General features: G+C 45.7%; 1 protein-coding gene across 2 annotated transcripts in view; it reads left to right on the top strand.

Annotated features, from left to right (window-relative positions):
- Window positions 1-12,402, top strand: part of CAMK1G (calcium/calmodulin dependent protein kinase IG) — a 341,561-nt gene that overhangs the window by 131,824 nt on the left and 197,335 nt on the right. Inside the window, exon 2 of one of the 2 annotated variants that reach the window (XM_086923369.1) lies at window positions 9,031-9,152. Coding sequence is in view for 1 of the 2 variants with exons in the window: in XM_086923368.1 (XP_086779494.1) it covers window positions 9,057-9,148 (92 nt within the window). In the remaining variant the exon portion in view is untranslated. The remainder of the gene's footprint in view (window positions 1-9,030; window positions 9,153-12,402) is intronic. The other variant, XM_086923368.1, reaches the window with a different exon arrangement.

Here is a 12,402-nt window from a genome sequence, read left to right as displayed (position 1 = left end):
TACAAACAACACCAAAATTACTCTCTGCTCTGATGGAAAGAGAGCAAACATAAAGAAAGATAAGTCTTACTTAAAGTTCCCAACTACAAGACTTCATGAGCCTAAGCGTATTTTGGGGGATCCTTCCTTTCTGATCAGAAATAACCTATAAAACATTAATGTCAGGGGTTCAGTTGGAAAACAGGGTACTAAAGGCACCAGTTGTAAAGAAAACGACTGCTCCTCTCTGTGATCAATAACTCACGGTTACTGCAATGGCTAATCGCCTGCCTTCCCTCAACGCGGCTCCGATGAAGTGAGCTAGGATAGATTCAGGGCCCTTATATATACTATCCCTGTAGGTAATTAGTGGTAGTAAATTGGTTAATGCGGCCCGGGGGATGCCCAAATACGGAGATAATAATCTCCGAGCGTCCGGTGTTGCGCTAGCGGCTTACACTGCCTAACGCGCATGCGCATACTAGCTCAAACGGCACGCATGCGTGGCGAACGAAGCGACCGCGCATGTGCTGATTGGGACACTATGCTGTTTCCCGGAGATGGAAAGCAGCGCGCTTTACAAATAGCAGCCTATGCTTAGATAAGAATAGGTGCCTCGGTGGTAATTTATCCGTATTTGGAAGTTTGAAAGACAACTGTCTATAAGTTATTGAAAGGGCTCAAAAATTGGTAATAATTTTTTAAGAGGAAGCCAAAGAAAGCTTATTTATCAGGGGGGACCTCAAGAGGCATGGTCCCTGTTGATAGGTAATAAATCCTATCTTAAAGCTGGAGAGTACCACTATTTGATTGCAATTTGACCCATTAAGACCCCACATTTATGTTTTTTAGATGTAACCCCAAGTATACATCAGCTGTCAATTGCAAATGACCATATAAAGTTTATCTAAGGAGGTTCCAAGGAATGGAATCGTTGAGCCCAGTGGTGTCGGTTCCCAACCGGAACACCCACCGTTGCTCTTTTTCCAAGAGGCCCACCTCTGAGGGTAGTTGTTCTATTACCGTCCACTGTAATTCATTTACACAGTGTTGGTGTTGGATGAAGTGGGTTGACATCTTGGTTGTGAGTTTTTTACACCTGATATTACTTTTGTGTTCGTTTAGTCTCACTCTCACAGGTCTGGTGGTCATCCCCACATATTCTTTTCCACATGGGCACGTAATCAGGTAAACAACATTTTTACTGTTGCAATTCGTAAATGCACGTTGTTCCCACTGTGTCCCATTAGCGAAGGTTAAATTCTGGCTCTTTTTTGTAAGGTGGCAGTTGTTACAGTTGCCACATGGATGGTGACCATGTAGGCCCGGCAGTCTTGTTTGGTCCCTTTTTGGAGGGGGTGGTCTTGTGTGAACGAGCATATCTCTCAAGTTCCTACCCCTTCTATGTGCAAAAAGGGGTTTCTCCAGAGTCAGGCCGCCACTCGTTAAAGTGCGCCAATGTTTATTGACCAATTTTGTGACTTGGTTGCTGACCGGGCTGTATGTATTTATCCCCGCTTCTGTTCAATCTTTATATGCAGCCTCTTCTTGTCTCCCTTCGTCAGTTTTCACTTATTGCTTTTAACTATGCAGATGATCTGCAGCTTATTTTTCCTCTCAATTCTTCTCCCTCCTCCTGTTCTAATTTTCAAAATGCCATGCTCTTCATCTATGAGTGGATGAACCTTAGTCAACTTAAGCTCAACCCCAGTAAAACGGAGCTGGTGGTGACCGGTGGTTCTCCTACTCCCTGGTCTCCCAACTTCTGGCCTGTAGCTTTGGGTTCCCCTCCTTGTCCAGTGAACACAGTGAAGAGCTTGGGGGTCACTATTTCTAGTGACCTCTCAATGCGGCCTCACATTAACACTGTCACTTCGGCTTGTTTTTTCCACCTCCGCCGAATCGGGAAGATTCGCAGGTTTCTATCTCAAGAGGCCCTTATTCTTGTTATCTTGGCCCTCATCACCTCACGTCTAGATTATGCCAACTGTCTTTACGTGGGGGTCCCTGCCTGCCATCTTTCCCGACTTCAACTGGTCCAGAATCAGGCAGCCAGACTAATTTTTCGGCAACCCAAACATCAGCATGTCACCCCTTTGCTGAAAACTTTACACTGGCTCCCAGTTGCACAGCGGTGTGTTTTTAAAATGGCCTGCATCATTTTCAAATCCCTGTTTTCATGCGCTCCTGCCTTTATTTCTTCCTGTTTACTTGCCTATGTCCCTTCCCGTCACCTCAGATCCTCGGCTCACAACCTTCTGATCACCCCTAGGTTTAACCGCAAGAAACATGGAGGAGCTTCCTTCTCCTTCCTTGCTCCGGCTACCTGGAATTCCCTCCCTCTTGCCATTCGTCTGTCTACCGACTATCGTTGCTTTCGAAACTCTTTAAAAACTTACCTGTTCCGTTTGGCGCATGGCTAGCTGCCCGGCCCCTGAGTGTTCTCCTCCCACCCGGTCTCGAGCGCCAAGAAACCAATTGGTGTATGTGCGCGGTACCAAATCTTTTTTTAATAATAATAATAATATGTGGTGACACATACTGTCCTTTTTTCGGCATCATCTCTTCGTGGGTTATCCTCCAGAAGGGCCTCACGGTTGTTATTTCTTGCCCTCTTGAAAGCTTTTTTAATCACATTCTCCGGATATTTTCTCTGTCTCAGTTTTATACTGAGATCCTTGGCCTGGGTTTTATATCTGGCAACATCACTGCAGTTCCGCTGGAGGCGTAGGAACTGTCCATAGGGAAGGTTCTCTCTCAGATGACGTGGATGAAAGCTGTCGAATCTGAGGAGACAGTTCCTAGCCGTCGGTTTAAAGTGAGTTTCTGTTTTAAGAATGCCAGCTTCATGGTAAATATTTAAATCCAAGAAGACCATACTGGTATCCGATGCCTGATGGATGAATTTCAAAAAGGCATTTTGATTGTTTAGCCAGCTGATGAACTCAGTTATCGTGGTCTCATCTCCTTCCCAGATAACCAGGATATCGTCAATGTACCTCCGCCAGGTGCGAATCCTCGCCCTGTGTGGGTTGTCTGGATGAAGGATTTTTGCAGATTCCAAATGATGGACATACAGTCCGGCCAGACTCGGGGCAAATGTACTGCCCATACTGGTTCCAAGTTTCTGCCAGAAGAGAGTGCCCTCATACTCGAAAAAGTTTCTCGTAAGGGCCAACGAGATGCACTCCATTACTATATTTCGTGGCGTGTGGTATTCCCAATCAGTAGAATGCAGTACCTCCTCAATGATTTGGATAGTCTCATCATGAGGGAGACTCGTATAAAGGCTCTCCACATCTAGACTGAGCAGCATCTGAGAAGTTGGATCGAAAGTTTGGTTATTCAACAGTTGGAGTACTGCTTTTGTGTCACGCAGATACGTATCAGTGGCTTGTACAATGGGTCTTAAAAAGGCATCCGCAAACTTAGATAATGGTTCCAAGATGGATGAGATGCCGGAGACAATGGGGCGGCCTGGAGGGTTTTCCAGGTTCTTGTGCACCTTGGGTATAGTGTAAAAGTACGGGATGCGTGGATTCCTCTGTATCAGGAACTCGGACTCCTTCTTGGTAATCCAATCGTGTGCAAGTGCCTCCTCCACCATGCCACCTATCTGGACTCTTAATGATTCAGTTGGATCTTCAGTAAGTGTCTGATAGTTCCTGTTATCGGAAAGAAGCCTTCTGCATTCCTTGTCATAGGCTGTGGTTGTTTGGATAACCACTGCCCCACCCTTGTCCGCGGGTTTTATAATGAGGTTTTTGTTCATCCTCAATTCCTTGATGGCCTCATTCTCCATTCTGGTCATGTTCTGAAAGACCCTTTGTTTGTTTTCCAGACACTTCAATTCCTGCATCATGGCTTTTTCAAAAGCCAGTACCTCGACCGGGAGTTGGTTATCTAACGGTATAAATGTTGACTTTGGTTTCAAACCAGTGTCAGAAGTCTCTGTGGATGGTTCCTTGTCCTTGAAGAATGCTCGTAATTTTATAGTCCTGATAAACTCCTGCATTTCCTTGTGTAATAAGAAAATGTCTGGTTTATTAGTGGGGACATATCCCAAGCCTTTATTCAATACCTCTTTCTGTAGATCAGTGAGGGGCCAGGGGGTTATATTGATAACTAGGTCCCCCTGTTGCTCGTTGACGCCTGATTCGCTGTCATGCTCCTCGTTACTACACGTGGGTCTGACTCCTCTGTGGGATGCCAATTCACGTTGTTGCCCTTCTTGTTCCGCCCTCTGCGGGATCCCTGGCCCCAGGATAAAAAAAGTTGTTGATTCTGGGGTACATTGGTTTGGTCTGGAACCCACTGAGGGTACATTTGTCCCATTTGGGGTGGGACAAACTGGTATTGCGGGAATTGAAAAGGGGGCTGATAAGGATTGAATTGAGGTCCTTGAAAACCACGCCAGCCTCTTTGACGTGGAAATTGGGCTCTTTGTTGGCGAAAACCGCCTCTTTGCTTTTTTTGCTGGAAACCTCCTGATTTGTTACTTGAGTTGCTGCCATCAGAGTTGACACTGTCCGTATCACTTATGTTATCCTTCATGACATAGTCAGCTCGAGTGTAGGGGTAAGCTCTCCCAGGGGTAAATCGATCTTTGTCTTTTTTCAATTTATTGAATTTGCTTTGTTTTAAGCCAGCCTCAAACTCTTTCATTTGTTGGTTCAATTCTTCTAAGCCCTTTTTAAGATCCGCTGGTGAAATGAAAGCTTTTAGCTGCACTTCAAGTCTTTGGATCTCAACTTTTAACTCCACTGACTTCCTTGCTGCCGTTTGGACTATAAGTACCAGCCAATCCCTGGTACAGTGCCATGAGATGAGTGACCATGCTTTTTTAAAAACAAGGTCATCTTGAAAGATAAATGGTTCAGTTTTGACCAATAAACCTTGCGGGCCATCTTGTTTCTTAAATACTCCCTCATCAGTAAGCCATGAAGGGCTGTCCTGATTTGGGTTTTGCGGGTATTCATTAGCTCATCCCAGTCCGCTACAGCAGGACCCGGGTCACTGTTACTAAGGCCTTCAAAGGGTTTGTCATCTGCTAGAATACGGTCAATATCATCCTCGCTAAAGGTCAGTCCATGTTCATCCTCCATGATGTCGGGTGAGGAGAGCTGGAAGGTTCTCAGAAATAAAGGTGTTGTGTATGAATAAGTGTAAGTGTAGGTCCAAAAGAGTTTTTAAAGAAAAATGGGAAGGGGACTCCCACAGCTGCGCGCTGTCTATAAACAGATTCTAACAGGAGGGGGGAGAGAGAGAGTCAGTGGATTCAGTCTCCCAGGTTATATGAATAAACAAAGTGGAATCCACTCAAAGTGATAGTGATCCCTAGAGTGATGGGGAACACACAGTGTTGTTTAAATGCCCCTCACACACCAACAGGCCAGATTTGTATGTTTATCTATGATTTTGTTTCCACAGGTTCTTACGCCATTTGGGCGCAACGACATTCACTAACATAAAAACATTGTTAGGAATATTACACATTGTGGTAAAACATTTTTAATAACACTTTTACATTTTACATGTGAGTAAGGGGAGGGTAAGTGCATTAACCCTTGTCCTGAAGAAGGGGGCTGTGACCTCCGAAACATGTTGACATCTTGATACAGTGGTCTGGATACCCTAATACGTATCTATTTAAACCACGCCCTGCACTTTTGTTTTAATAATACCAGCCGGGGATTTAAATAAAGTATTTTTCCTCCCACGTGCCAGGTATTTTTTAACCATTCACCCTTTTTTCACCTCACCTCACTCACACTTTTGTAACAAACACACACCCCCACACATAGTTCACTCCAAGTGCTCCTGCGTATTCGCGAGTCGTAGCACGCCGCATCCCGTAGAGGGGTGCGAAGGCCCCGATGATGAAGCATGACACCAAGGGGCCTGTTGGTGTGTGAGGGGCATTTAAACAACACTGTGTGTTCCCCATCACTCTAGGGATCACTATCACTTTGAGTGGATTCCACTTTGTTTGTGCAAGAGCTGCATTTCGTGCACTGGGGCGCGGTATAACAAAGCGCTTTGGGGGTGCAGTAGCGTATAACGCATATGGGGGTGGTGAGCTTAATAAGTGGGACATTAATGGATCTTTCTCGGACGTTCCCTTTGAACCTTGTCCCTCATGTGGTAACATTGGGTAGCATTTATCTACTGCTAGTTTCTTGCTCCTAAGCATTTGCTCACTCTCTTGCTCTTCCTCATTATCCCTGTATGCAACGGCGGCTTGCACCATTGACATACCTCTTTTGTTTTTCTTTGCTAATTTTATTTCTTTCTGCTTGGCTTCTTTGCGCCATAAGCGAAAAGAGTCAAACATCGCCGGGCGGGCTTTCTTCTTGAACAATTTGACCTCGAGGTTATCCAAAATTTCTGCGTCAAAACTACCATATTGGGGCCATTTTAAAACACCATCCTTGCAGGTGTATTTTATCCATACCTCATTATACGTGATAGGGCCTACTCCGTGCTTTATGTATAATTCATATGTTGGAGTTCCAATCGGAGGAACCGGACACGAATCCTCTAATCGGGAGTCCTTACTACAACCAAGACAAAACAAGTTTCCAAGTCTGCTAAGACCAGGCATCTTCGCTCGCTAGTCTAGCTTCAAACTTCAAGGGATTATCTAATTATGATATTGTCGTGAATACACGAATCCCTCGGTTTTGGCGCTTGCAAGTACCAAACAAGCCGTATCTCAAGGGTACCAAAACTAAGAACCAAACTAAGGACTGGGAGACGCTCCACTTATACTTAACTGAAGTATTGAAGATCGATGACGTCACTAGAAGACTCGTCCATCGTTTCGCTCTACCAAGGATCACTGGGTCCAAAACAGGGCGATAGTCAGGGCAGCAGTCCTTCGTAGCCGTCGGGACGCGGGGAACCTCGCAGCAAAGACCTTCGGAACCAGGTCGACATACAGGGGTCGCTGAAGTGGCTGGCCGTCCTCTGGAATTTTCACACGAAGCTCCTCACGAACATCTGGCTTGGACCGTCACCGCTTGATACCGCCCAACGTTGGGCGCCAACTGAGGTGCTGGGTTTTTAGGAACCCGGTGGTGCCAGGGGATAACACCCGAAGACCTCTGAGTTCTCCCTGTTCCGGACCACAGAAACACAGAGTCTTCTAGGTGAAGTCAGAGATCGAGTTTTATTGGTTGCAACCAAGTAACATGTGTCCTAGAATTACAACAGCACGGGCTGTAAGTTCTCAGGAGACGGTTCGTTTTTACAGAACCAGCCTTCTCTCTTTATACAGGAATAACAGCTGCAGGCAAGAATTCTTGAGTTTATGATATGGTTATGCACATATTTCTACAATAAAACAAAGAGCGAAGTCATGCTGGTCAACACATATTTTAGATGTCCGGATCGTGATGGATGACCCAGCTCGGCCCAGAACTACCATCAGATATCGACAAAACCCCAATAAAACAGGGCACCTCCCTGTCGTAAAACTGCCCATAAACAAGGAACAAGGACAGGTGTATGTGTGTGGAAAACATGGTCTGTATGTAGTGAAGGGTTTATGGCATGTTGTGCATTGATGCTATCTTATTCGGCCACTGGGCGAGGAGCTGCCCGAACAGGTTTGGCTGGAGGCAGTGGAGTCAGTTTGGCCAGGTCATGGGGAAGTCAGCTAAGGTGGACGTGTCCTTTCAGATCAAGCTCGGCCTCAATCAATTGACTTATATGAGGGCAAGTCATAAAATGGATGCCGTTCACAAAATGGAGTCTGAGGGTTCGGAACGGAAACCATGATTTAAGGGTGTTAGCATCGCTCAATCATGACGCAAATGCACAGGGATAATGTCCTAATCATTACCGGTCTGCCGATACCAAATTCGTCATGGTACGACGATATTTTGTGACAAGAGTGTTGGACCTTGGTACCGGTATTACAGCAGGGTCCAGAATTTCAGAACCACAGCTCCCATTCCCTGTCAGAGCGCCGATCCACAGCGCTCAGACAAATCACAGTGCTGCATTGCAAAGTTGTAATTGGCTAGGGGAGTCAGGAGCCTGGGTGCTTCCTCTTCCTGTTTCCGGGAGCATGAGGTGGCGGCAAGCCGAGGTAAATGTTTTCGTTTTTTTTCATTTACAACCCTGCCCATCCCCCCGCCCTGCCATCCCCCGGTAAATAGCAGTCGCCACAACTCTGCAGCCCAATTTAGGGATTAAAATAAATAGCCCCTTCAAGTTGTAGACACTTAACGTCTCAGAAGGCAGCTTCTGAGCACTTCCAACGTCGTCCTAGGGTCTTACCCACTGAGAGACTTGGCAAGCATAACCCAAAGTACAGCATTACTAACCAGTGCGCTGAACAAGGAGGGTCTAGCAATGAATCTATTTCGAAGGTTTCTCCTTCTTATTCTTAATATGGTAACCACCAAAGGTTCAGTCATTCATTGGGCAACAGACCCATGCTAATCTTTAAAATCCCAAGCCTGTGATTGCATTACCTACAAAGGAAGAAGATATAGCATGCACGAAATCCCCAAATGATATCTTATTTCTTTTTTTAGCCATGACAGAGGTAGTGTTGGAAGTCGGTAAAGGTTAAATTCATCTTACCTGGAGAAACGATGTTTTATTTAGTATTGTGGATATTGTGTCTACATGTACAGATTCCTAGCAGACTGCCATCCTTATCTAACATTGCCAGGATGGGTCAACAAGTAAAGCACTCACTGCACAAATTTCGTTTGCCCAGCAGGGCCAATTCAGCTGTTACTCCTTTTGGTGATGATAAACCGAGGTCCATTAAATTACATAGTAATAACACCTGCCTTTGCAGGACTGCCATGTAAACATTTTATAATTTCTAGTCTTAGCATACGAGTAATGTATTAAATCTTTGCGCTCTAGAAATTCACTTTAGAGGATAGACAGTGAGGACACGATCCATTATTACGGCGGCTGTATACAGTGGCCTCAGGGTAGCACTTGCTCTGCTAAAATTTGTTAGACTAATGCTCACTAGTTTTCTGCGGGCGGCTCATGTTTCTTTGTTTTTTTTTTCACTGGTAGAATTTCCAAAATCAACTCTGGAGAAAATGGGCCGTAAGGAAGAGGAAGATGGAAGCGCCTGGAAGAAGCAAACAAACAACATACGGGACACATTCATCTTTATGGAGGTGCTGGGATCGTAAGTACACGAGTCACAGATCGGGGGTGGTTGGTCAGGCAGTGGTCAATTGAAACGTATCATTAAGGTCTTTTCTGATGGAAGTGCTGGGCATAAGCCACTGTAATTTGAGTGCCTTTTGTACTAAATCTTTGTGCTATTATGATATAACAACGCATTCCTGCCAAATACCACGCATCAGGCGTTACATTTACGCATTTCAGTGTGGTAATCCACATTTCCGTACAGAAATGCATTGTCAAACATAGGTATTGTGACTTGTGTCTCAGCTGTCACTGAAAGCACAAAGTGTGGCAGCTACAAGCGTGCTGCGCCCCCAGCTTCGTGCACTGAGTGCGCTGCGCTCCTGCAGGCTTGGGGCTCGCACTGTTAGGTAAGGAACTACTGGCAGCCTCACAACTCACTCAACTGCATTAGTGCTTCAAATGTGTAATGATTTATTATTGTGATCATTCCCATGCAGTGCGGCTCTGACCGATAGCCTGGCGTCATGATTCAATGACTAGATTGCTGAGCCCAGTCAGATTATGCTACATTGCGGCGCCGCTGGGGACCTCACATCCTGCTGCTAGAGTGGGGAGTTTTGAGGAAGGTGCGCATCAGGGCCAGGCCCGGACTGGCCATTGCGGGCAGCGGGCAATCCCCCGGTGCGCCGCAAGGGTGGGGGCCGGTTTTGCGCCCCTTGGGGCCGATGTTGTTACAGGGCCGTTTTTTGCAGCATAGCTGCAAAATCAGCCCGGCAACAAAATCGGACAAAAACCGGCTGTCGCTGTGCCTGTAGCTCAGCTGTTAATTTACCCCCGCCAAACGTATTGCAGCCACCTTGGCCAACAATTACGGCCTCATTCAGACTTCAGCTACCATACGTTGCCAAGCTACTGGAGTGTTAAGGAGCTGCCATCACTGACCCTGCAGCCTCGTGCCCAACTTAGACTTCACCTATCAAACGACATACTTTCATTGCCATATTACAGTGTTCCCCAAACTATTGTGCCATGGCGGTCGCAGTGGAGATTCGGCTGGCTTTTTCGCGAGACCCCTAGAGCAAAGGAGGTTCCCAGTGTGTTCCAAACACACTGGGACATTTCTCCCAGGGCGCGCTTTCTTTTGCATGTTTTTTTATTGCGCGATCATGAGCCGATGGTATTGAAGGGCTTTACTTGCACCAGTTATATTACAAAGCCACATTCTTTTTTGTTGGGCATGTGGAAATTAACTGATTTGCCAAGAATCACAGGATTTTGAGCCGGATTCGCCGAGACTCCAACCTGGCTCCCAGTGCCAAAGTCAGCAACAATTGATCATTTTTCCATGACCAGCACAACCATGTTCTGCATCGTGAATGCAGAAAAAATACACATCAGATTTGGTTTGCCTTCTTATGTAATGCCATACCAAATTCTAGCAGCTGACGCCTCACGCCCCTCCCGCAAGGCTTCTATGACAGTGTAGCTACTGTAGATTCTGCATCGAACACACCAATGTACCCATCCTCTGAATGAGGGGGGGCGGGACTGGGGGGTGCTGAGAGGTAGTCAGATTTTATAGCCATCAGTTTTCGGTAGATGTCCCATTAACTGCCATCTCTAAATGACGGCTTTCTGCTGTTTGGAGTCCTCCTCTAGTTGTATCATAGGCAAGCAATCACCAGTCCGTTCCACTGAGCTCCTCAAATGTCACTTCTGGTTACATGGACACTGGGTTAGTGCCTTGCCATTTCTGGTACTTTGCAGCAGTTAACATCTTAGAGTTTCTCATTGCTCAGATGGGGGTTATTTCTCATATTTATATGTTTCCCTTGTTTTGATTGCTTGATTTTGCTCGAGAGAAAGTGTCACTCACAGTCATTCAAATATCACTCATAATTACACTAAATTATGAAAATGTCACTTACAGCAATATGAAACCTTGGCAGCTATGACAACAACATATATCTGTTGGCATTGGGACTCCTACCATCTGACTTATCGCTAGGCCAGACTGAATACCTGGCTGGCTAAGTTCCTTACTGGCATTCTTCATTCCTCGAACTTCAGATCTTCCTCTTCACCATCCTTACTGGCTGAGCTGTCATCTATACCACAGAAATGGTTTACCTATTGTAGGAAGCTGGCTCTTTATGTGACATACCAAAATGAGGTATTTCGTTCAAAGAGTCCATGTATTCCCTTATGGGTGGACAGGGGCTTGCTCTAGCTAACCCAAGGTGCTCTTCTAGGGAGTAGTGGGATTGAGCAGCCTTAGACTTACCAGAGAGGAGTGTTATATATCTGAAAAATACACACACAGCCAATAAATTATGCACACGACTCACTAAGGAGATCCACAACAATCTATAAAAAATAACGCCTATCTCTTTATATCTTTAGGCACCACAATCAATATGATCAGGTAAGTACAATTTGCAAGAGAAATACTTTACATTTAAACAGTTGACACTGTACATTTTTTAGAAGCTGCAATGTTATCCTATGGGAAGAAAAACAAGTACAGCTTTCAGGTAGAGCACAGCGACTTACGAGACCAATATCCTTGACATAAGGTGAGAATGGGGCAAGGTCCTAGGCAACACCAGCAAGACATAACTAGGCTGTTGGGTTTTTAGGTATGTTCAGGAAGATTGGCGCTCAGACTGGTATGCGTTTCTGGATTATGTGTGCAGTCGGTGTAAACGGTGCTGCCAGGTCGAGAGAACTACCCATTAACCCCCGTTGTTATTATGAGTCAAGAACCCACAACAGTTTGATAGGCACAGTCCTGGGCACATGTGGTGAGGATAAAAAGGAGTTGCGGTAGTCTCTACTGGTAAAGTATTTTGAGGTTGACACCAGTGTGTTCTTTAGCGATATTTAATGAGAAAAAATCATATGGAATAAAACAATCAGCCGACACGTGTTTTGTTACAAGGCATGGGCTTGTGACTCTTCAGGGTTGGGGGGGGGGACAAAACATAGGATATGGGGAGTATGGAAACCCCTTGGGTGCGGCCGCGATTCTGCGCCTGTGCTGCCATTTTAAAGAGTGGGCGGGTTCATGACGGCCCCAGCCGTCATCAGCACACGAGCACTGTGATGCATGACGGCTGGGGGCATTCATCAGCATGGAAGGGGTTAAACAAATCCAGAGGAATTCCTTCTAGGCCCTGTGGCTTCTTACATTTACTGTTGACAATTGCTTTCCAGACTTCCCCTTCATTAAATACAAGGTTTTGACATATTAAATTCAACTGTGATGGGGCATCCTCTGCAGCAAAG

The sequence above is a fragment of the Lissotriton vulgaris genome, chromosome 5, assembly GCF_964263255.1.
Source record: "Lissotriton vulgaris chromosome 5, aLisVul1.2, whole genome shotgun sequence".
In the NCBI taxonomy this organism is placed as follows: domain Eukaryota; kingdom Metazoa; phylum Chordata; class Amphibia; order Caudata; family Salamandridae; genus Lissotriton; species Lissotriton vulgaris.
The sequence above is the reverse complement of the archived record's forward strand: the minus strand, read 5'-3'. Positions and strand labels throughout refer to the sequence as shown.